The following is a 25101-nucleotide window of genomic DNA, read 5'->3' on the forward strand; positions in this document are numbered from 1 at the left end:
TAGGGTTGCTGCCCAGTGCTTTAGTCCTCAAATATTTTTTCTATTTAACACAGTTAAAAAGAAAATGTGTGAAGGTTGTGTTTTCGCAGTGATCACAGTGTATCAACAGTCTACAGGTGTGTGTTATCAGCAGGTGAGTTTTATTGACAGGTGTGTTTCCCTCAGACTGCACACGTTTTATTGGCAGTGGTGAAACTGGAACGCTGGTATCGTTTCATTTAATCAGCATCATATAAACTGTTCCAGCTAACAGTCAGTGAGTCAGGCTCACATTTGGTTTCGTTTCTTTACCTTCTTTCTTTATCTCAGAGCTTTCTGCTCTGTTGGTTTGGACGTATGCTACTCCTGTGATATCACCGAGATCTTACAACAGTGTTGGTTGGTTTCTCTTCTGGGCCTTTAATGGCACTTTGGAGGATCTTCTGCACCTGGTTATATTTGCTCATTCACAGCATCCAGATTCTTAAGAGGACAGCTCTGAGTCTCTGATCTTTTAAAAACAGCACAGGGAGGTCCGGTCTCTTGGACATGAATCTGTGCCTTTGTTTTGGTAGATTAAAATCGATTTTGTGTTACATATTTTCCTCAATATTTTTATTTTCTGCCTTTTTCATACTTGTGTTCTGACATAAGTCCTGGGTAATGTCGCTTCTTTACGTCCGTGACCAACGATCGTTTGAATCCTGAAAAGGTTCACATCGATGCGTCTCATTCTGCTGTTACACAACCCTCTGCATTAATAATCTTAACGTGTACCAGGTGTGCTGTCATACCTGCACAGTGCTGACATATGACCAGCAGCAGATTGACCGAGGCCCACTCCGGATTGGCCGCACCACAGTCCCCGCACACCTTGTTGTACGGGTGTTCCCAGAGACGCAGCGCCACCTGACAGCAGGACAGAGCGCTCTGGATACTTGAAGACAGCCTGTCCACCCAGAGGGACAGATCCTTGGACGAATCAACAGACAGGCTGTAGGTAGGGGGCGGGGTTAAAGAGAGGAGGATATAATTTTAGCAAACAAATAAACACCATACAGGTATGGACCGACAGGCAGACACACAGACGGGGGTTTACTTGAAGGTCTTGTATGGAGTGATGAGGCTAAACGAGTGTTTCCCCGTCGATTTGACCGAGGCCACATTCAGGGGGACGGTATACGAGGCCACACCCAGCTGGAAGCCCTCCTTGTTAGGGTAAATCCAAAGGTCATGACCCCAGAGGGCAGCATAAGCACGACCCCGCGGGTCCTTAAGGGTGATTTGTCCATGGAGTTCTGGGGGGGTGGGGCTTGGATTGCCTCGAGTCGCGAGAAGAGAAGTGACCCAACCGTCCTGAACCTCTGATAGACAAACAGAAGCAAGCAGAAAAAATATGAGAGGCGTGAAACAGGGAAGCCGAGACCGCGGGTCTCTTTTATAATCGTGCTAAAATCGCTCACGCTTTAAAACAAAGGCAGGTTTGACCAATCTGGTAGGAGCTGTCCCCAGTCGTCTTTCTGTGTTGGGTCAGTAGAATCCAGTAGAAACCAGAAGAGTCACTGTTCTTACCTTCACTATGAGCCATGAAGTCATAATGCTTCTTCCTGAAGTAAACAGAGAATCTGCCTTTGTCCAGTTTCTTCACGTTGGTGATACTGGAGACATGAAACAACACCTCGCTGAACCGGTCCTAAAGAGCAAAGCAAATGAGTAAATCGCTTTGGCTGAAGTCATTAGATTAGATTAGATAAAATAAAACTCTATTAATCCCCTGGGTGGGTTCCTCCTTCGTTTTCACACAGCTGAATAAACGTCAAACAGAAAACTGATAAAACAGAAGTGTGAGATCGTCGAGAGTTTACACCAGTGTCCTGATATATTTTAGACAGCAAGGAGCAGACAGACGATTCATTAAACTCCACCGAGACAATCTGGACATTTCATTAAAAGTTTAACAAACTGTCATCTGCTCTTTATTGTTAGTTAGCACCTTAAACACTTCAAGCTGTGAGCTAATGACAGTAATATAAGAGCAGATGCATGCTGGTTGTAATTGGCTGTACGTTTTATGTCTAATCATGCATGATCTGATTAGTCGACTATCAAAAACAGGGGCGGAGCGTGGGGGGGGCTTACTGGGCTTAAGCCCGGGTTGTTTTGTCAGAAGCCTTTTGGAGTGTAATTTTTTCATAGTTAGATGTCTGGCTGACAACTGTATAAAACAAAAAGTACACACAATATTCGAAGCACATAGTGCACACTGTGGGAATTTACGACTGTGCGTGAATCCCCCCTGATATTGGTATGATCCGAGCTCAGGCACTAAGCGACTGAGCGAGGGGGCGGGGCAGCTGCCGCCTGCGAGTGCGCTGTTGGAGAGACGGAGCCAGCCATACTAAGAAGAGCTTAAGTTTGACCAGGTACCAAAGCAAATCATTCGTACTGTACAAATAATGTAAATATGACGGTGAATCACGAAAGATTGATATCAAACTGATCACTTGACCCATGTTACGTTACTCGCTCTTCAAGTGAATCAACAAATGGCGAAATGAAAAGCCGAACAAATGCTATTTTTTAGAGAGTCTTAGCTCACGTGTGTTTATTTCATATTTTCAGTTCTTACCCTCCCCGACTAAATCGGTTTCAGTTATGTACTGAAATATAAGAATGGACATTCGAGGGTTCTTTCAAAGAAAAAACTCAGGTAAATGTTATTTTATATATCGTTAGCTTCATAGCATAAGTGCCTAAGTCATTTTTTGGTCAAATTGAGATTTTTGCCTAACTTTACTCCCCTACCACTGCTGCATCATCCTGTCCGTCTGTTTTCCGAAAACACAAAAAAATGACTTAGGCACTTATGCTATGAAGCTAACGATATTATGCTTTGTATGTTGTTCAGTATATTTCTATGCAAAACAAGAGGGATTTCAGTACACAGCAGGATATTCACATTTGTAACCAGATATTTACACTTTAGGGAGAAAACATTTTTACTGTACAACATCAATTTAGAGTAAACTTTTGTTTTAGATAAATATTGAAATATATTTTGAATTAGTTAAATGTCAGAATAAAGAGAGACAGAGCTTTCTGTTTTTTATCACTTTCATCAAATGTAGGAGTACATATACAGGGAGTGCAGAATTATTAGGCAAGTTGTATTTTTGAGGAATAATTTTATTATTGAACAACAACCATGTTCTCAATGAACCCAAAAAACTCATTAATATCAAAGCTGAATGTTTTTGGAAGTAGTTTTTAGTTTGTTTTTAGTTTTAGCTATTTTAGGGGGATATCTGTGTGTGCAGGTGACTATTACTGTGCATAATTATTAGGCAACTTAACAAAAAACAAATATATACCCATTTCAATTATTTATTTTTACCAGTGAAACCAATATAACATCTCCACATTCACAAATATACATTTCTGACATTCAAAAACAAAACAAAAACAAATCAGCGACCAATATAGCCACCTTTCTTTGCAAGGACACTCAAAAGCCTGCCATCCATGGATTCTGTCAGTGTTTTGATCTGTTCACCATCAACATTGCGTGCAGCAGCAACCACAGCCTCCCAGACACTGTTCAGAGAGGTGTACTGTTTTCCCTCCTTGTAAATCTCACATCTGATGATGGACCACAGGTTCTCAATGGGGTTCAGATCAGGTGAACAAGGAGGCCATGTCATTAGTTTTTCTTCTTTTATACCCTTTCTTGCCAGCCACACTGTGGAGTACTTGGACGCGTGTGATGGAGCATTGTCCTGCATGAAAATCACGTTTTTCTTGAAGGTTGCAGACTTCTTCCTGTACCACTGCTTGAAGAAGGTGTCTTCCAGAAACTGGCAGTAGGACTGGGAGTTGAGCTTGACTCCATCCTCAACCCGAAAAGGCCCCACAAGCTCATCTTTGATGATACCAGCCCAAACCAGTACTCCACCTCCACCTTGCTGGCGTCTGAGTCGGACTGGAGCTCTCTGCCCTTTACCAATCCAGCCACGGGCCCATCCATCTGGCCCATCAAGACTCACTCTCATTTCATCAGTCCATAAAACCTTAGAAAAACCAGTCTTGAGATATTTCTTGGCCCAGTCTTGACGTTTCAGCTTGTGTGTCTTGTTCAGTGGTGGTCGTCTTTCAGCCTTTCTTACCTTGGCCATGTCTCTGAGTATTGCACACCTTGTGCTTTTGGGCACTCCAGTGATGTTGCAGCTCTGAAATATGGCCAAACTGGTGGCAAGTGGCATCTTGGCAGCTGCACGCTTGACTTTTCTCAGTTCATGGGCAGTTATTTTGCACCTTGGTTTTTCCACACGCTTCTTGCGACCCTGTTGACTATTTTGAATGAAACGCTTGATTGTTCGATGATCACGCTTCAGAAGCTTTGCAATTTTGAGACTGCTGCATCCCTCTGCAAGATATCTCACTATTTTTGACTTTTCTGAGCCTGTCAAGTCCTTCTTTTGACCCATTTTGCAAAAGGAAAGGACGTTGCCTAATAATTATGCACACCTGATATAGGGTGTTGATGTCATTAGACCACACCCCTTCTCATTACAGAGATGCACATCACCTAATATGCTTAATTGGTAGTAGGCTTTCGAGCCTATACAGCTTGGAGTAAGACAACATGCATGAAGAGGATGATGTGGACAAAATACTCATTTGCCTAATAATTCTGTACTCCCTGTACACTAAGTTTATTGTTAATTAATAAGAAACTGCAGACGATTCCATTCTGAGCTGAAGAAGCTTCTGATAGGTTAGTAGAGTCCATATGAGGGTGGCACAGCTGTGGATGCATATAAGGCAAAACACAGAGGCTGTTTCTGTGACATGGGAACATCAAGAGATGTCAACCAAAACACCAGGAACAGAACTGTGGAGCTCCATAAGTGTGGCTCAGTTTGAATACAATTTGGTGCCATTTACAATTAAGAAATACAGACAGTTTCTCTCTTTACTCTTAAAGTTAACAAATATGTTTTTATATTTATCAATCTAAAAAAATAAACATTTAGTCTGATTTGATGTTACAATTAAAAAAGTGTTTTTATCTGAAGAGTAAATATCTGGTTTCAACTGTATATTTGATGATTGTCAGCACAAAGAGGGAGAGAGAGGAACAGAGAGGGAGATGGAGAATGAGGACAGAACAGAGATGAACAAGAGCAGGTGAGACACACATGTTAGTCAAATGGTTGTTTACCAAAAGTATCACCGTATCACAGGTCCTCATGTATCTCGTACCTAGTGTTTCTTTTTAGGTTTGCTATTTTTCAAATTCTATATATATTAAGTTATGCAGCTTGTTTGCACAACAAGGCTAAATAATTATATAAACGTTTCTGAATCTAAATATTGTACTTTGGTAGAATTAAACAATAAGTGTAGTGCAGGTCTATGATGATTTTTAGTGCTACTATCATCTAGTTCTGATTCTGGTTCTGTCTTGGTTAAGTCCTCAGTAGTCCTGATTTTGAACTGTTGCAGTCCTGTTTTAATTCCGGATCAGTTCTGGGTCTGGTTGAATTGGGGTTTAGTCCTCGTGTCTTGATGCAGCCCTGACCTTGTTCTGCCTCGCTGCTTAATTAAAAAACTAGTTTAAGGTGTCCTGCACATGTGATATATATTTTTCCGTATATGAAGTCATTCTTATTTGAACAAAACTCAAAACAGAGCCAATTAATCTTTCAGTCATTTTAACCCCCCCCCCCGAAAAAAAAAATCCCACATGCATACCACCCTTTTGGGCTGAGCCCCGGGTGTTTCAAATGTCTGGCTCCGCCTCTGATCAAAAATAATGGTTTGTGGCAGCCCTAATGTGGATGCTAAAAATGACAGCCTCAACATGGCATTTAATCTGTTATTAGACCCAATTGGCTTCTCTCAGAATGTAAAAGAACCCACCCACCACTAGGGATGGGTATCGTTCAGGTTTTATCCGAGGCCGGTGCCAAACGGGTACGTTTGAAACGGTGCCGGTGCTTAAACGGTGCCTGAACTGGTGCTTGAACTGGTGCTTTAGTAAAGTAAGTAAGTAAAATTTTATTTATATAGCACATTTCTAGATAGACATCACAAAGTGCTTTACAGATATAACAGATTAAAAGGCAAAAAACAAACAAAGTTAACAAAAAGCAATTTTAAAAAGATAAGTTTTTAGCTGTTTTTTAAAAGTAATCAATGAATCAACGGATCGTAGGTCCTGAGGAAGGGAGTTCCAAAGTCGAGCGGCCACAGTAGCAAAAGCTCTATCACCCCTAGTTTTCAGTCTCGTATACTGAATGACAAGTAGGCCCTGACTACTCGACCTCAGAGACCTACTAGGGGCATAGGGCTGCAAAAGTTCAATAATATATGGTGGTGCTTGTTGTCGAAGAGCCTTAAAAGTTAAAACCAAAATCTTAAAATGGACTCTAGATTCGACAGGAAGCCAATGTAACTGCTTAAGCAACGGTGTTATATGTGAATATTTAGAAACTTTCGTCAGAAGTCTTGCTGCAGCATTCTGAACGATCTGCAGACGCTCCAAGGAACCTTTGTTTAAACAAGTAAACAGGGAATTGCAATAGTCCAATCGTGATGAAATAAAAGCATGAATAACAATCTCGAGTTCGGTATAGGAAATTATGGAGCTCAATTTAGAGATATTTCTTAAATGATAAAAGCAGGACCGAACAAGAGATTTAACATGACTATCTAACGTAAGAGCAGGATCAAGGATAATCCCTAAGTTCCTGACAGATGGTTTTACAAACGCTGAAAGAGGACCAAGAGCATTTATTATACTGGGTCTATGTCTATCTGGGGCACATAAGAGGACTTCAGTTTTGTTATCATTTAGTTGGAGGAAGTTTTCAGCCATCCAGCCTTTAATGGTTTCCAAGCACACATTTAAAAGCTGCAGCTTAGAAACCTCCTCCGGCTTAAAAGATATATAGAGTTGGATATCGTCCGCATAACAATGGTAACAAATATCCTCAAAAGGGCTCAGAATGTGCTGGAGAGGGAGTAAATAGACTAAAAACAGTAATGGCCCCAGCACAGAGCCTTGTGGCACACCAGAAGACAGAGACGCAGAAGATGATCTATACTTAGAAACTGCCACAGAGGAAAATCGGTCAGAGAGATACGAGGAGAACCATTTCAATGCAGTCCCAGAGACACCGACCCAGTATTTCAACCTGTTAAGTAAGATAAAATGGTCAACAGTATCAAAAGCCGCCGTAAGATCCAACATTAAGAGAACAGAACAATTACCTGCATCACTTTGTAACAAAATATCATTAGAAACTCTAAGAGGGGCAGTTTCGGTGGAATGGACTTTACGAAAGCCCGATTGAAATTTGTCGAAAATACTATAATTATCTAAGACTGCTGTAAGCTGCTTAGCCACGATCTTCTCTAAAATCTTAGCGATTACCGGAATTTTTGAAATTGGTCTATAATTGCTAGGGAGAGATGGGTCCAGCATAGGCTTTTTTAACAAAGGATGAATAACAGCAGTTTTAAAATAGGCAGGGACTATGCCCGAAGCCAAGGAGGTGTTAATTATAGTAAGAATGCAAGGACCAGTAGAGTAAAAAACATTTTTAAATAATGATGCAGGTAACACATCAAGAGAGCAAGTGGATAATTTTGTTGCACTGACTATTTTTTCCAACTCTGGTAGTGAAACAGGTGAAAAACCTTCTAAAACGACAGGCCGAGCTGGCGTGGGAGCAGACAGCGCAGATGCTGAAAAGGACAAGTTTTTCCTTATGTTACTGATTTTTTCTAAAAAGAAATCAAGAAAAGTTTCACAATCTTCAACAGAGGAGATAATGGCGGCAGGTGAAGCAGGAGTAATAATATTAGTAATAGTATCAAATAAAACTTTAGGATTACCTCTGCTCTTTGTAACCAACTGAGAAAAGTAAGCAGCCCTCGCAACTCTAATAGCACTGTTAAAGGAAGCTAAAAGATCCTTTAAATAGAGGAGATGAACATTTAAGTGCGTTTTCCTCCATAACCGCTCGGCTTTACGACAATTTCGTTTTATAAGACGAATGTTGTCATTTAACCAGGGTACAGACTTAGAAACAAGCACAGGTCTCATTTTAATCGGACAGATTTCATCTAAGATCGAAAGACAATGATAATTGAATAGATCTATAGAAAAATCAACATCGTTTTGTGGGGATAATGTTAATTTAAAAGCATCAGAGAACTTCTGTGCTGTGGAGGGGTTTATAGTACGGGAAATGACTGTCCGATGAACAGGAGACATAGGCTCGCAAAAAGACATATTAAAAAAGACACAATAATGGTCAGAAATAAAAATGTCCTTAGAACAAATAAAATCAATATTCAGACCCAAAGAAAAGACAAGGTCCAATGTATGGCCTTTGTTGTGTGTGGGGCCAGATACATGTTGGATAAATTGAAAAGAGTCCATAATGCTGGTAAAACCCCTAGCAAAGGGGTCGGACTCATCATCGACATGTATATTAAAATCTCCCACAAGAAGCAATTTAGACAACCTCATAGTAGAGGACAGAAAATCACTAAACTCAGCTAAGAACGAGCTGTTTGGGCCAGGAGGGCTGTTTTTTTTTTTTTTTAAATAACAATGTTAGCCTTTTCTGCAGCTATGGGCATATATGGCATCACTCTTAGCTGGAAGCAGTGCTTAAACAATGGAAAAAACACAAACTTTGTCCAAAAACCTCTCATGTTCAGCTGTTTTCCACTTTTTCTTTGGTCATTTTGGCCTTTTTGGCCAGGGTGAAGGGAGCATCTGCCATCAAACAAGAAGACAGCCGCATGTAACTACGATCTCTAATAATCAGCTACAGTGGCGTGCAAAAGTATTCGGCCCCCTTGAACTTTCCCACATTTTGTCACATTACAGCCACAAACATGAATCAGTTTTATTGTAATTCCACGTGAAAGACCAACACAAAGTGGTGCACACGTGAGAAGTGGAACGAGAATCATACATGATTCAAACATTTTTTACAAATAAATAACTGCAAAGTGGGGTGTGTGTAATTATTCAGCCCCCTTTGGTATGAGTGCAGTCAGTTGCACATAGACGTTGCCTGATGAGTGCTAATGACTAAATAGAGTGCACCTGTGTGTAATCTAATGTCAGTACAAATACAGCTGCTCTGTGACGGCCTCAGAGGTTGTCTAAGAGAATATTGGGAGCAACAACACCATGAAGTCCAAAGAACACACCAGACAGGTCAGGGATAAAGTTACTGAGAAATTTAATAATAATGGATTGGATTTATATAGCGCTTTTCAAGGCACCCAAAGCGCTTTACAATGCCACTATTCATTCTCTCTCGCATTCACTCACTGGTGGAGGCAAGCTACAGTTGTAGCCACAGCTGCCCTGGGGCAGACTGACAGAAGCGAGGCTGCCATATCGTGCCATCGGCCCCTATGGCCAACACCAGTAGGCAGCAGGTGAAGTGTCTTGCCCAAGGACACAACGACCAGGGCAGAGAGCCCAGGGAAGCTGGTCAGAGTTGATGGGAAGATGGATGGAGCCAAATACAGGGCAGTCTTGGAAGAAAACCTCTTGGAGTCTGCAAAAGACTTGAGACTGGGGCGGAGCTTCACCTTCCAGCAGGACAACGACCCTAAACATAAAGCCAGGGCAACAATGGAGTGGTTTAAAACAAAACATATCCATGTGTTAGAATGGCCCAGTCAAAGTCCAGATCTAAATCCAATCCAGAATCTGTGGCAAGATCTGAAAACTGCTGTTCACAAACGCTGTCCATCTAATCTGACTGAGCTGGAGCTGTTTTGCAAAGAAGAATGGGCAAAGATTTCAGTCTGTAGATGTGCAAAGCTGGTAGAGACAGACCCTAAAAGACTGGCAGCTGGAACTGCAGCAAAAGGTGGTTCTACAAAGTATCGACTCAGGGGGCTGAATAATTACGCACACCCCACTTTGCAGTTTTTTATTTGTCAAACAAGTTTGGAGTCATGTATGATTTTCGTTCCACTTCTCACGTGTGCACCACTTTGTGTTGGTCTTTCACCTGGAAGTCCAATAAAACTGATTCATGTTTGTGGCTGTAATGTGACAAAATGTGGAAAAGTTCAAGGGGGCCGAATACTTTTGCAAGCCACTGTATGTACCACAGGCCTTCAAGCTGGCTGTAGTTAAACCTTTACTCAAAAAGCATCTCTAGACCCAGCAGTCTTAGCTAATTATAGGCCAATCTCCAACCTTCCTTTCATATCAAACATCCTTGAAAGAGTAGTTGTCAAACAGCTAACAGATCATCTGCAGAGGAATGGTTTATTTGAAGAGTTTCAGTCAGGTTTCAGAGCTCATCACAGCACAGAAACAGCTTTAGTGAAGGTTACAAATGATCTTCTTATGGCCTCTGACAGTGGACTCATCTCTGTGCTTGTCCTGCTAGACCTCAGTGCAGCGTTCGATACTGTCGACCATAATATCCTATTAGAGCGATTAGAACATGCTGTAGGTATTACAGGTACTGTGCTGCAGTGGTTTGTATCATATCTATCTAATAGACTCCAGTTTGTGCATGTAAATGGAGAGTCCTCTTCACACACTGAGGTTAATTATGGAGTTCCACAGGGTTCAGTGCTAGGACCAATTCTGTTTACATTATACATGCTTCCCTTAGGCAGCATCATTAGAAGACATAGCATACATTTTCACTGCTATGCAGATGACACCCAGCTCTATCTGTCCATGAAGCCAGATAACACACACCAATGAGTTAAACTGCAGGAATGTCTTAAAGACATAAAGACCTGGATGGCCGCTAACTTTCTGCTTCTTAATTCAGATCAAACTGAGATTATTGTACTCGGCCCTGAAAAGCTTAGAAATATGGTATCTAAGCAGATTCTTACTCTGGATGGCATTACCCCCATCTTATCTTAATGACCTTGTAGTACCATATCACCCTATCAGAGCACTTCGCTCTCGCTCTGCAGGCCTACTTGTTGTTCCTAGAGTATTTAAAAGTAGAATGGGAGGCAGAGCCTTCAGTTTTCAGGCCCCTCTTCTGTGGAACCAGCTTCCAGTTTGGATTCAGGAGACAGACACTATCTCTACTTTCAAGATTAGGCTTCAAACTTTCCTTTTTGCTAAAGCATATAGTTAGGGCTGGACCAGGTGACCCTGAATCCTCCCTTAGTTATGCTGCAATAGACGTAGGCTGCCGGGGGATTCCCATGATGCATTGAGTTTTTCCTTTCCAGTCACCTTTCTCACTCACTATGTGTTAACAGACCTCTCTGCATTGAATCATATCTGTTATTAATCTCTGTCTCTCTTCCACAGCATGTCTTTATCCTGTCTTCCTTCTCTCACCCCAACCAATCACAGCAGATGGCCCCGCCCCTCCCTGAGCCTGGTTCTGCTGGAGGTTTCTTCCTGTTAAAAGGGAGTTTTTCCTTCCCACTGTCGCCAAAGTGCTTGCTTATAGGGGGTCATATGATTGTTGGGTTTTTCTCTGTATCTACTGTACAATATAAAGCGCCTTGAGGCGACTGTTGTTGTGATTTGGCGCTATATAAATAAAATTGAATTGATAGGTCCACACAGTGAGACAGGTACACAGAGTGAGGTAAATAACACAGTGAGACAGGTGAGAGATGCCAGCTTACTGTGCGTTTCTTCCACAGAGACATCAGCTGTCCGTCCAGCGTCGCCCATAATACATTATGTCTGTTAAAGGCAGAAAACAAGTTCATCATCCATTCAACTGACAAGTAAGCAGTCACATGATTTTGGGTCCCCTGATTAGCCCAGGTTAGCTGGTTCTGCTCATACTATAGGAAACATGAGTTTCTAATGGGATTTTGTTTCAGCGAACGAGACAGGTGAGGCCAAAAGACCAGAAAATGAAGAACCTTTTATGAAGATCTTTAGGTGCTGATACATGATAAATATCCCAACAGTAGATAGTACGGACCACTCGAGAACCTAGTCTTTGTGGACACCCTTTAGGTTTTGAGGCCCAGGCCGACTCTGTCCTGGAGTGAATCTAAAGCACGACTTGTGAAACCTGTGATGGCCTTGACATTACCTGAAGCCTTTCCAGACGTCCAGCCAGCTTGCCCGGACGACAGGGCTCTGAGGAGTAGGTTTCCCGCTGGCGCCCTTCTTCCTTGACACTCGGATGGTGGCCGCCCTGCAGGACACACCCACGTTAACACTTTGAAGGTCGATTTAGTTTTGCAGGCGTTGTGCGTAGTTGTGTTTACCTCGGTGTCTTCTGTCTGACAGATTTTCCTGATCGGCCTGCTGTTTTGGGAGGGGGCGGGGCCGGCCGAGTAGGTATCAAACGAAAGGAAGTATTAGTCGAGATTCTGCAGAACAAACACAACGACACCATGAGAAAGATGTTTCAAACCCTTTAAGGAGCTTTACATTGTAAGGTAAACCCTACAGTGATACAATTTACCGACACGTTCTCATCCCAAAAACATTTCACGCCAGGTGACAAACCGTCAACATATTACGTTTTTTCCTAAATATAATATGAGATAGTATGAGAACTGTTTGGACTCAATCTACATATGTTCGTTCATTTTCCTAAAATCGCTTGGGAGAACACTATTTAACGTCATTAAAGTGCTGGTTAGGGTTAGGAACAAGGTTATGGTTAAGGATAAGAGAAGGTTTAGGGCTGGAATGTCTGTTTCCGCAGGACTGTCACTGGATTTCATCCATAACCCGGCGTGTACCATAAGAACACGGAAGGTCACCTTTCGCATTCCTCAGGAACGCCGCACGACTTGACAAAACATCAGGATGTTACGCCTCGGGAGTGAGAACGGTCTGAATTCACAGTAACCATACACACTTGTCATTGTTGGTCGTCGGGGCAGAACGAGGATCTGCTTCAGCTGTAGAAGGAGCGGGGATAACACCTGATTCTTCCTCCTCATTGGATGACTCAGATTCAGCTTCCTCTTGGGTCGTCCAGCAGGCCAGCGTGGTGTCCGACGGGTTTTCTGCTCTGGTGCTATGAGGACCTGGAGATAAAACTGGAACCAGAACCAGGAAAAACTGAAGCAGTTGGAAGCCAGTGGGAAGAAGCCCAGCAGAAGAAATACTAACAGTACCTTCACCTGTTAACCCTGCAGCACCCTCTACAGGTGGCAGCGTGACTGCAGCGGTCGGGTCTAAAGCTGATGTCACCAGCTGTGACAGCGCTCCAACATCTGGACACAGGTTCAGAGGAACACAAAGAGCATGTGTTAGTTCTTCTTACCCTCAGAAAGGGCTGAATCCTCTTAAGCTTGCAGAATGTTTAACGTTCAGGTGACCTAAAGCTGTGCACCACCTCAGGTGATCACCTGCACCCAACCTCCTGACACTTTCTACCAGCTGGAAGTGAAGCTGCACTCTAACTGTGGATCATACCCTCCTGATGTTTATATAAAAATTACACACAAACGTCCTTTTTCTGGTGGTCGTACCTGTCATTGCACCTGTACGAGCATCTCCAGCTCCACTTCCCGTCAGCGAGGGTGGGTGGGGTTTAGTATTTGGGAGGGGTGGGGCTGATGGAGAGAAGCTCACAGCAGGGTTACCCACACTGCTAACAAACCCCGCAAAGCTGGGAATGTTAGCCAGTGAGTTAAAAATGCTGTCCAAGCTAGGAGCAGGTGCAGGTGTGGTGGAGGGGGCGGGGCTTAGCACAGCAGTATCTGTGTTAGCACCAGGTGGCATTGGATTGAATGACGCAAGGTTAGCCTCAGTGCTAGCAGCTTCTGCTAAGTCAGGTATGTGGGTGGTAATGCTATTAGCTATGCTGTCTAAGGAGGGGGGAGCAGAGGGTGTGGAGGGGTTCCAGGGGGCGGAGCCTCCAATGGAAGCAGCGACTCCTGCCAGTGACGGGATGTTGGTGGCGATCACGCCAGTGACGCCGTCCAGAGTTGGCAAGGTGAGGCTACGACTCAGTGCACTGTGAGCATCTTCATCTGAGGAGGACACATGACATCAGCTTCATCATTATTTCACAACAAAAAGCTCAGAAACTTTCACAATAAGACTTCAATAAAGATCACTGACATTTTCACAATAAGAGTCTTGTAATACCAAATGATGATTCACAATAAAAATGCTAAACTTTCATTTAGACTTTTACGTTTAGAGAACAGTGAAAAAGACTATCACAATAAAAGGTCAGCAATATTAGTGATACTTTCTCAATAATAACACCTGCAATATAATTACAGGGGCTTTCAGAGTAAGTCATCTAATAATACACTGGAATGTCACAATAAGAGTGACAGCATGGGGAGCTTCATGAAAGAGTCCTTCAGAGTAAGAGTCTGGTAATGTTCCCTGGAGAGACACTTTCATAATAAAAGCTTCCTGGGCAGAGCTCTATGGGGCAGTAGAAGGACGACCAACACAGTCTCACTTTGTGAATTTTTCCACCGTCTTTGAAGTGATCTGGTCGGAGCAGCCCGAGACATGACGTGACGCGATCTTTACAGAGATTATCTGATTACCACAGGAAGACAAACTGGTTTGAGATAATCACTTGTGATATCTGAACAAACAGTGGGAGGAGTTTCCCTCGCCCGAACAAACAGGTTCAACGGCTCGCAGTGAAAACACGGCAGCAGCTGACTTGTAGGATGAAACTGACGAGGTCCTGCAGCTTTTATTTTGGTATACTTAATGATCAGTGATCAATAATCGACTGGTCCTCAGTCAGTCTGACTCAGAGCTGGAACTTCTGAGACCTCATCGATCACAGGAAGTGAGCGTGGTCTTCAACAGGAAGCAGCCGAAGCTTTGTGCCTGACTTAAACTCTGTGTTGTTTCTGTTGGCTGCTTGTGCTGGTCTGCTGACTTTAAGGACCGATGTTTGTCTCTCACTTCCTGTTTGGATGCTCAGGTCTTCACATGTTTGTGTTTAACCTCCTGTTTCATTCTTTCCGTCGTGTCTCGTGTGTTTGATGAAGTCATCCTCTTTGTAGGAGCTGAAAGAAGCTGGACCATCTTCAGTTCTTAGCGTTTGATCCCAGAGTCTGCTGAATCATCATCACTGTATCGTCGGGGTTCAGCAGTGTAAGACGGACTGTGTTGGTTAGAGAGGAGATGATTCCAAGATGATTCCAGGGTGATTTCAGGCTTTCCTGCATCTTAAAGGAACCCTCTCGCTCACTCAGACCTGCTGCAGGTTTGGACCGAACCAAAGTGTCATCATGGATCAGGAGCGAAGCAGTAAGGACGTCACACACATGCTCTGTTCTGTTTCAGGGGTGTCAAACATAAGGCCCGGGGGCCAGAACCAGTCCAGTCTGCTGCATGTCTTTGGAAAATGTGAAGGAGAGCAGAGATTTATAACTGTTACCTGTGTTAGAGCCTTACCTCCACTGTGGCCCTTCACACACGCCAAAGACATTACTAACTGATAAACAATGAAAGGACAGAAACCACCTACACAACTGTTTTTCTCCTGGATGAGCATCTCAGGGATCCGGTGTTACAGAGCAGTTTCACTGGTGTGGAGCCCACTGTGATCTAGAGCCCACTGTGATCTAGAGCCCACTGTGATCTAGAGCCCACTGTGATCTAGAGTGGGCTCCACACAGCCCACCATGTAAAGTCAATTTCACCTCCCTGTGCCTTCTCTAGTCTGTGTGTGTGTCTGTGTGTGTGTGTGTGTGTGTGTGTATCTATGTGTCTGTGTGCGTGTGACTCTGTGTGTGTGTGTATCTGTGTGTGTGTTTGTATCTGTGTGTGTGTGTGTGTGTGTGTGTGTCTGTGTGTGTGTGTGTCTGTGTGTCTGTGTGTGTGTGTCTGTGTGCGTGTGTCTGTGTGTCTGTGTGTGTCTGTGTGTCTGTGTGTGTGTGTGTGTCTGTGTGTGTGTGTGTGTGTGTGTGTGTGTGTGTGTGTGTGTATCTGTGTGTCTGTGTGCGTGTGTCTGTGTGCGTGTGAGTCTGTGTGTGTGTACCTGGACTCTGAACTGCTGGCTGTAGAGTTCCCTCAGCCTTGGCACTGAAACACAAACGTTAGGAGTCAGTTTCTGCTGTGATTGGTTGTCCTGTGGTCACATGACCAAGCAGTGATGTCACAGCTGTGACAACAACTCCACCTTCTACAAAGACACAAGAGAGCGAGGAGAAGAAAAAGCAAAAGAAGAGGACGAAGGAAACACCTCAGACAGACCGCGGCTCAGAGGTCAGAGGTCGCAGCCATGACTGATGTGTTATATGTGAACCCAGCTGCTACTGTAATCTGATTACAGACTACGTTCAGATGATCAAACTGGGAACAAAACAGCTGAGCTCAAACGTGTGAAGATGTTTGTGTCGTCTGTTTCATGCAACCGTACGATTATGATTCCGACACAGAATCAGTAACACACTCGACCACATCCAAACTCTGCAGTACCACACACCACCACCTCTACTTCCTGTTTACTGTCCCTCCAAAATAAATCCTAACTCAGGCTGGACTCTGAGCTGATTTGCTGTCTCTCCGTGTGAGCGAGATATGAAATCAGTGAAATGAGACTGAAGCACAGATTTCATTATTGTTGGCAGATTTAAAGATTATCTGACCTTCCCAGTGAGGAGGTGGAGCTTCGATTTCCCGTCGAGTAACAGCGGCGAGGCTTCGGGATGGGAGGAGTAGACATCTGCTGGACAGGAAGAGCCGTTAGTGATCTGATCATTGTGATTGGTTTTCATTCAGAAGCTGATCAGAGGAGTTTTTAACAATCCTCGTTTGGATGGAGGCAATTATCTTTGACCTGAACGTGGAGCCTCCGACCTCACGTTTCACTCCGAAGATGAAACTAGTGAGATCACAGCGGGCACGTCACAAGTTTGACAGGCGGCGCGCTCCAGTGAAGGGAACACGGCGAGCAGCACGATGCTCGCCGAGAACGAAGAGGAAAGCTTTCATTACAAACATGAAACACTCCCATGATTCCCTCTGCTCAGCAGCTCAGAACATGTTTTAATGACACAAGCCAGTCACATGACCCGGTGTAGCGCCAGGTCAGACAGCATCAGTGATTAGAGATGTCACAGTCAGAGTGCTCAAATCCAGCTGTGAGCGCACAGCTGTGTGACGCCTTCAGAGGAAACAGGGAGAGTCTGACTTCAGGACGAGCTCCTCCTCAGGAGGAACGCAGAGAGCAACTTCAGTTTCACAGTAAAACGTCTGCATTTAAACACGACAAAGCCGAGCTCGTCGACAAACCTCGGTGTAAGTCAGAGTGAAACACACAGTTTCTTTGGCTCTCTGCTGATCTGTTCATGGAGACTACAGGACACTCACACACACAGAGCAGTTGTTACCTTGGCGTCCGTCAGCTCCTCTGGATCGGGACCTCAGTCACCTGCGTGCCTGCTTACCTGTCTGAGCTGTGAGCGTGTGCTGTGTGTGCGTGACGTCATCGAGCTGCGGCTCCACCTGCACTCATAAACACAGAGCGTTAAATCCACCCTGTGTGTGTGCGTGTTTAGGGCGCCGTTCTCAGTGCGACACGTTACATGAACACTTGGTGTGTATGAACAGACGTGTGGCCTCCTGATGTGATCAACTTTTACAGGCCGCTGGAGCCTCGGTGCAGCCTGAGCACGACTCCGTGTCACACACAGGTGAGAACAGGTGAGGCTCCTTTAAGTCAGCTGATCCAACTCTGACAGTTTTACAGTGAAGTCTCACCAGTCAGACCGGCACAGGTGTGGCTCACCTGTGTGTGTGTGTGTGAGACTCTTCTTCGTGGGTTTAAACAAGTTGAGCCTCAGGTGTGTGTGTGTGAAGGAGGACAGAGAGGTAACCTGAGCAGCTCAGTGTGTGAGGAATGTCTTTGACCTCTGACCTCCTGAGAGCTCCACCTGCTGGCTGCTCTGCAGCATTACCAACAGGTAAATCTCCATGGTAACAGCTTCTGTATGAATCATTAATAACACAAATTTTATGCACAACTTTATTCCTTCATTTTTTTGTGGTGGGTGAACTCAGTGAGGTGATCACCAGTGTGACCTCTGACCCCGACCACCACAGATCTTGGTTCGCTGGCACAGTTTGTTAAACCAGTCACCACTAATGGGATTTCAAATGGAGACAGATCTTAAACTTGAACGCCAGCTCAGAGCTGTAGTAAGATCTCGCTTTTTTCTTTTGAGGCAGTTAGCCAAAACAAATCTTATCAAAGCAGCTTTCTGAGACAGTAGTGCACGCCTTTGTTACTGGATTACTGCAACGCACTTTGTTGTGGGGTTAGTGCAGCACGTCTTTTAACAGGAACAAACAGTCTGAGCACATTTTAATTTCACTGCACTGGCTGTCTGTACAATTTAGGATTGTTTTTAAAGTTCTTTTATTTGTTTTTAAATCTCTTAATGCCCATTAATGCCCACATTAATGCTCCTTAGGTCCAGTCACCAGCTGCTCAAGCTACCAAAAGCTAAATTTAAATTAAGAATAAATTTAGAGGTAGCTGCTCCAACGTGTGGAACGACCTGCCCGTGCATGTTAGGCAGGCCTCTTCTCTTTCTGAGGTTCAAACATATTTATTGGCTGAAGCCTTTGGCACTCTTTCAGGGGCTGAATCAGTTTGTTTAACATGTTTGATTTTATTTATCCATGTATTTAATTTTTGTTGTTTATGCCTTTGTATATGTACAGCACTCTGTGAACCCTGGTTTTATGTTAAAGTCCTTTATAAATAAAGCTGGTATGGTAGTTTCAGCTGTAACCATTGTACAGGTTTCTACTGGGAGCACTGGTGTGGATGTGACCGTGACATTTGGTTTTTCTCCTTTTTAAAAATGTTTATTTGTGCAGATGAACTCCATCGAGCACTGACAGCAGTCTGTTAGCATCAGGCAACAATAGGCAGGTGGTCAAACAGGTAAAACAAACATGCATGAGCTATTTCATCAGAAACAACACGACAACCATTAAACTGCAAATATGTACGTTAGCTTAAACAGCCAACAAATGACTGCAGTGTAGTAGAGAATACAACTACACGGTATTATTAGCAGTGAAATTACACAGACTGCTTTCCAGCGCACACGTCACCTTCCACCTGTTAGGATGCCTGGGTCGTTGACCCAGGGTTTTTGAGTTTATTATATTATTTATAATTTCTAGTCTTTGGGTTTTTGTTCGAGTCATGTCTTATGGTTTGTCTCTGTGTAATCCTTAGTTGCTGTCTCCCCTGTCTGCTATATCCCCGTGTCCAGTCGGTGTCTGTGTCTGCCCTGGTCCCACGTCTCTGTTCCCTCTGTTGCAGTGCCTGCATGTGAGTCTGTGTCTTTTGTTCAGTCTGTGTTTCCTGTTTTACTTTGAAGGTCTCTGTCTTATGTGAATGTGTTCAGGTTACGCTTCCTTGTCTCGTCAGTTCTGATTTCTCCCAGCTGTGCTCTCCTTCTGTGTCTCATTCCCCTCGTTACTTCCCAGCGTATTTAAACCCTGTGTTTCTCTGAGTCAGTGTCGCGTCGTCCCTCATGCTGTGTGGATCGCTCTGTGTCTCACTGTGAGTTTTGTTTATGAGTTTCCAGTTTAGTTTGCTGTTTTGTGACTTTCCCCTGCCAGCAAATAAAGCTGAGTTTTTTTGTGTTTAAACCTCATGCCTGAGTGTCTGCATTTTGGGTCCAACTCCTGCCTGCCACACAGCGACTCATGACACAACCTGCCCACTACAGTCAAACATACATCGTCGCACCAGAGTGCTTCCACTCCTTAAAACCAACACCTGCTAAGTTATTAACTTCAGCCAGCAGAAGCAGCAAAGTTATAACTTCGGGGCGACACAGTGGCTCAAGAGTTCGTCTTGTAATTGGAAGATTGCCGGTTCGAGCCCCGGCTTGGACAGTCTCGGTCGTTGTGTCCTTGGGCAAGACACTTCACCCGTTGCCTACTGGTGATGGTCAGAGGGCCCGGTGGCGCCAGTGTCCGGCAGCCTCGCCTCTGTCAGTGCGCCCCAGGGTGGCTGTGGCTACAATGTAGCTGCCATCACCAGTGTGTGAATGTGTGGATGACTGAATGTGTAAAGCGACGAGTAAAGCGCTATACAGATACAGGCCATTTACCATTCATTGCTTTGTTTCACACAGGAGGCAGAATTATACCCGAGAGTCCGGTACTTCTGATTGAGGCCTTGTTTTGTATAGATGCATCTATAATTGTTACTCCTGCACAGCTGCTGTGGAGCACCACAACTTTGTTCTACGTGTCCAGTGACAAGAAAGGGCTGTTCTATTCTGTTCTATTCTAGAATAATTTTATCCGAGCTGAGAGTCTTCAGCCAACTGTTGTTTGTAACCGGTGACCTTTGACTCCATATATTAAACCACACCCATCATCTTTAAATACTCACTGTGGATTTACTACTGTACCTGAAATGCTGCAGTCGACGCTCCCTGATGGCAACATCCTCTTTCAGACATGCTCTCAGGAAGTTTCAGGTGTTCACCAAGTGCTGAAGAACAGGTGAGTGACCTGACAGGTAAGAAGAGGAGGAGGAGGAGGAGGAGGAGGATAACCTTCACAATGAAAGACTGAGGCTTGACAGTTTCACGTATTTAATGTTGAGGTGTCGTTTACAGCAGAAACACACACAATGTCCTGTCACAGCAGGACATTTACCGAGTCGGATTTAATCTGGGGTCGACTTCAAACTTCCTGATTAAACCTGAACTTCAAACATAAAAATCACCGGTATTTATTCAGGTTCCATACATACAGCAAAAACAATGTCCATATTAAACTAACAGAGACCAGGTTAAACTAAAGGAGTCCAGGTTAAACTAACAGCGTCTGGACTAACCCAATAAATTCCAGATTAGAGTGAAGATTGGAGGTGGTGATATAATATGTAACATTTTGTTGTCAGAATACACTGAAGTGTAGTGTGAATCTTACAGAGCACACTCAGCTTGTTCACACTGATATAAATTGAATCTATGCAAACACTGACACAAGACATGAACAATTAGGGATTAACAACACTCAACCCAGAACATTATTCTGACTGTAATCTGGTAACGTTCTGAGTATAATCTGGTGCAGGACTATGACCTGGTAATACTATCAGCAGTGCAGAGCTTGCAGACAGGACTTGGGTCACAAAGACTAAATAATCTGTACATCCGGCCCGCTGCTAATCCAGTCGTCTCAGTGGAAGACGGTCTGTCTCCAGCGTTTGTCGGGCGTGAACGGCCACAGACAGTCAATAATGGCGGAGGTGAAAGGTCGCGGTTCCACGCTCAGGTTCAGCAGCTCCAGACGACAACAGTTTAACTGACTGTTGATTGGACGAAGAGCCGACGCCGCCGGCTGCTCGGTCAGCTGCAAGAACACAGACAGGGTCGGGACCACAGGTGATACCGTTTGTTTATAATGAGTGCAAAGTCCTGCTGATTATGAAAAGATTCAAAACGAGCCGCGCACCATGAAGCAGCTAACCTCAGGTTAACTCTGGCTTTCTGGACTACAAAGGTGGATCACTCTTACTGGGGTAAATCGCCATGGTAACCTATGATATGAGCCAAACCTGCTCTGAAGATTAGAGATTATCAGGTATGACATCAACACCTATAGACCAATCAGATCCTCAGAAAACAGCATCGCCATTCCTGAAGCCCCTCAGAGCTCTGTGGGGAAAGGGGCGGGGTCTGTGTTTCCCTGATGAGCAGTAATGACAATAATAATAATAATAACCATAATAATATCAATAAAACTTTATCAGCTTTATTGCTCTATAAGCATCAGTGACACACCTGCGCTGTACCTGCTGACCTCAGATCAGATTCGTGGACCGAGCCGATGTCTGAATCCTGTCTGTAAATGTGATCTTTACTAACAGCTGAGAGAATAAACTGAAATGGTCAGGAGGTCAGAGTGTAAACTTTTCTCTGATTGGCCACTTTCAGGACGATGTCCTGGAAACCGTGAAGGAAGCGCAGCTGCCGCTCCAGCAGCTCAGACTGAACCATGATGTGTTCACGTGCTGATGCGCCGCTGCTGTCTGTCGCTCTGCTGCAAACACTCAGCAGGTGACACTCACCTCAGGTGCTTTCAACCCACCTCCTTTCTTTGTGGGTGCAATTTAAGCAAGTTAAGCTGATTGATAATCAGCCAATCGGCATCATGTCGGGGTGAACCCAGATAACAGATCGACACCTCAGGTGTGCAGGGCCTCAGGTCATAACTTTACATCCTTACACAGGCAGGCTGGTTAAACTGGCTTTACTTCATCTCCATTTAAGGCAGCTGACCAATCAGAGCCCTGGCTGCTGTTCGTGGTCAGCTGGTTGTTGGCTGCTACGACCTCGAGCACATTAAACTCTGGTGACAAGCTGCAGAGCTGTGGTTGGGCTAAAACATACTGAGCGACAGACAAACACGTCACTGCTTTACAGCCTGAGCTGTGTCAGGTATGAGGCGGCTCAGGTGTGTGACCACTTACAGGTATGAGGCGGCTCGGGTGTGGGACCACTTACAGGTATGAGGCGGCTCGGGTGTGGGACCACTTACAGGTATGAGGCGGCTCAGGTGTGGGACCACTTACAGGTATGAGGCGGCTCAGGTGTGTGACCACTTACAGGTATGAGGCGGCTCGGGTGTGGGACCAATTACAGGTATGAGGCGGCTCAGGTGTGGGACCACTTACAGGTATGAGGCGGCTCAGGTGTGTGACCACTTACAGGTATGAGGTGGCCGGACGGCAGGTTGAAGGCCTGAGCGATGGCGACCGCCATTTCATATTTAGTCATCTGCTCTTTCCCAGAGAAGTGAAAGATTCCTCTGATGGACGGGTCCTGACAGAAAAGCAGACGGCGGTGAGACGGGCAGAGCGAAGTCCACCTGATGCTCACCTGTCTCTCTGACGCTCACCTGTCGTGCTCTCTCAGACAGCTTCCTGCAGACGGCAGCGACGTCTCGGGCGTCAGTGGGGAATCTCTGCAAGACGTGATCCAGCGTGCAGCTCTCCTCTGACGCCTCCTGAACCTTCAGGTACAACGACGTCACCACGCTCTCCGTCACCGACTCCACCTCCCCAAACAGAACGGGCACCCGCAGTACCACCGCACCTGGCAGGGTCACGGGTCAAACAGGTGACTGAGGGGCAGGCGAGAGACAGAAGACTCAGACAGGTGACTGAGACGTACCTGGACAGTGGCGCAGCGTCTCCCTCTCCCCCTCCAGTTTGCTCCGCCCATAAACGTTGAGCGGGTTTGGACTGTCGTCCTCACCGTACGGAGGATTCCTGCCGTCAAACACGTAGTCGGTGCTGATGTAGAGGAAGAGCGCCCCGCAGGTGGCTGCAGACACAGACGTTACCTGTTACGGAGGCGCGCTCACACAGGGCTGGACTGAAATCAAGGTGCGTGATGTGTGAGGGGGCGGGGCTCTGATGCGCACTACAGGAGCTCCACCCCCAAACCTTCTCGTGCCCCCACCTGTGTCAGGCCAAAGAATATCTGGTGATGGTGTGGTGGCGTCACTGACCTGCCTCCTTGGCGAGAGTGCTCGTGGCGTGCACGTTCAGATTAACAGCTGCTTCCGTGTGTCTCTCCATAACATCTGGACGCCTCTCGGCCGCACAGTGGACGATCACATCAGGCTGAAACACACATTCAAAACAACTTTATTTAGTGACCATCAGCTTTACAGTAATGACGAGAGATGGACCGATCGATATTACGTATCAGTATCGGTCTGATACTGACCTAAATCACTGGATCGGATATCCGAGAGAAATAAAAAATGTAATCCGATCCATTAAACATCAAAAAAGCACCTCACAAAACCTGCGACACAGCGTAACTCGGCTCATAACCGTAGCACGTCGGAGCAGTGTGCTCACGTGATAGAGCGGCTGTGAGTATTTGTAGCCTCGCTAGCAATCCGGCGTTTCATCTCTGAGGAAGTGATCCCAGAGAGAAGTAAAGCAAGTGTGTAAGTTCATCTGTGAATGTTTGTAAAGCATTCCAGCGTTAAGCTTAACAACCGATATATGGAGCGACTGCCCCTCTCTCTCTCCTGCTGCTACTTTGAAACTGATCAATGATCAGCTGATCGTCTCTCTTGTTTGTTTTTGGCCCACTTTGCACCAGAAAGAGGAAACCAGCGGCTGAACAACAGCAGCACCTTTAAGCTTGATCAGCTGTTGTTAGAATGTATTTAATATTACTTTCTACACCAGGATCTTTTTCTACAGCTGACGGCTGTAACTGTGCAGGGGCGGATCTAGCAAAGTTTAGCCAGGGGGGCCGATAGGGCATGAGCAGGGAAAAGGGGGCACAAAGACATACTTTTCTTTCTTATTCTCATTTAAAATGTCCAGCTTTTAATAAATAATTATCTGAATCTTGCACCCAAAGTTTTAATCTGATGTAAAATGTATAGAAGTCCATTACTGTATATAGTAACTGTTAAGTCTAATATACCCTAGTAAGCTATAGTACTTTTTCCTTTGGGAAGGTACCATCTGTGCAGTCTGCAGTTCTGTTGAAGAAAGATGTTGAATCTATTTAATTATTGTGGAAGAATAATTGATTTCTGTGCATTTTTTTCACACTGCATCAAATTAAAGTTGATTACATCGATTAAGCATCATGAGGTGGAGGGTGGGGGTGGTTCCCTATTTTTTGGGGGTTTTTTGCTGGGAGTTTGCAGTCCTACTAGTTAGGCTGCTTACTCTTTAAAATACCAGAATAGGGAGGATGGTGCAGGTTTAAGTTCATTAGATTGATCAGTTTTGCTGATCTATGACATATTTTGGGTGCAGTGTGTTTTTCACACACAGGTGTAACAGAATAGCTTCAGTGTTTTTTAACTTGAGTTTGAACTTATACAAAATGCAGCAAGATATTAAAAAAACAGTTTTATTGATTAAAACACATCGGATTCATATCGGTATCGGACATAAAAAAGTGGTATCGTGCCGTCTCTAGTGATGCCAGAACATACCATTACAAACAGCCTGAATCCTGTCAGCTGACTCACAGGTGAGTCGTGTCCGTCCTTCAGCAGCTGCACCTGCTCGCTCACAGCCTCTGACCAACCATAAACCCGATCAGTATCCTGGTAACCGCTCGGCCCGCTGCCTGTATGAGACGGGACGT

The 25101-nt window shown here is 44.7% G+C and overlaps 2 protein-coding genes and 1 long non-coding RNA gene across 6 annotated transcripts in view; 1 reads left to right on the plus strand and 2 right to left on the minus strand.

Annotated features, from left to right (window-relative positions):
* LOC120730668 (arf-GAP with Rho-GAP domain, ANK repeat and PH domain-containing protein 1) overlaps window positions 1-20477 on the minus strand; it is a 30500-nt gene extending 10023 nt beyond the window's left edge. The window contains exons 1-12 of one of the 4 annotated variants that reach the window (XM_040027123.1): window positions 17314-19140; window positions 16570-16646; window positions 15960-16003; window positions 13465-13968; window positions 13108-13206; window positions 12846-13029; window positions 12244-12348; window positions 12066-12170; window positions 11644-11704; window positions 1552-1672; window positions 1079-1343; window positions 774-973 (exon numbers count right to left, since the gene is read on the minus strand). In XM_040027123.1, the coding sequence (XP_039883057.1) occupies window positions 774-973; window positions 1079-1343; window positions 1552-1672; window positions 11644-11704; window positions 12066-12170; window positions 12244-12348; window positions 12846-13029; window positions 13108-13206; window positions 13465-13968; window positions 15960-16003; window positions 16570-16646 (1765 nt within the window). In that variant the 5' untranslated portion in view covers window positions 17314-19140. Of the gene's footprint in view, window positions 1-773; window positions 974-1078; window positions 1344-1551; window positions 1673-11643; window positions 11705-12065; window positions 12171-12243; window positions 12349-12845; window positions 13030-13107; window positions 13207-13464; window positions 13969-15959; window positions 16004-16569; window positions 16647-17293; window positions 19141-20367 lie in introns of those variants that run through there. The other 3 variants (XM_040027124.1, XM_040027122.1, XM_040027121.1) reach the window with 3 other exon arrangements.
* LOC120730674 lies at window positions 14289-15417 on the plus strand. Its single transcript, XR_005695173.1, has 2 exons — window positions 14289-14897; window positions 14980-15417. It is a non-coding gene; the product is annotated as an uncharacterized LOC120730674 (long non-coding RNA).
* A 59-nt stretch (window positions 20478-20536) lies between the features above and the next one.
* mat2b (methionine adenosyltransferase II, beta) lies at window positions 20537-23660 on the minus strand. The gene is made up of 5 exons (XM_040027131.1): window positions 23483-23660; window positions 23143-23295; window positions 22868-23064; window positions 22678-22791; window positions 20537-21319 (listed from the first exon to the last, which is right to left on the minus strand). Exons 1-5 carry the CDS (start codon window positions 23550-23552, stop codon window positions 21146-21148), a joined length of 708 nt encoding a protein of 235 aa, XP_039883065.1. The 5' UTR covers window positions 23553-23660; the 3' UTR covers window positions 20537-21145.
* Between the last annotated feature and the right edge of the window lie 1441 nt (window positions 23661-25101).

Source organism: Simochromis diagramma, unplaced genomic scaffold (assembly GCF_900408965.1).
Source record: "Simochromis diagramma unplaced genomic scaffold, fSimDia1.1 OVJJ01000773.1, whole genome shotgun sequence".
NCBI classification, from domain to species: Eukaryota; Metazoa; Chordata; class Actinopteri; order Cichliformes; family Cichlidae; genus Simochromis; species Simochromis diagramma.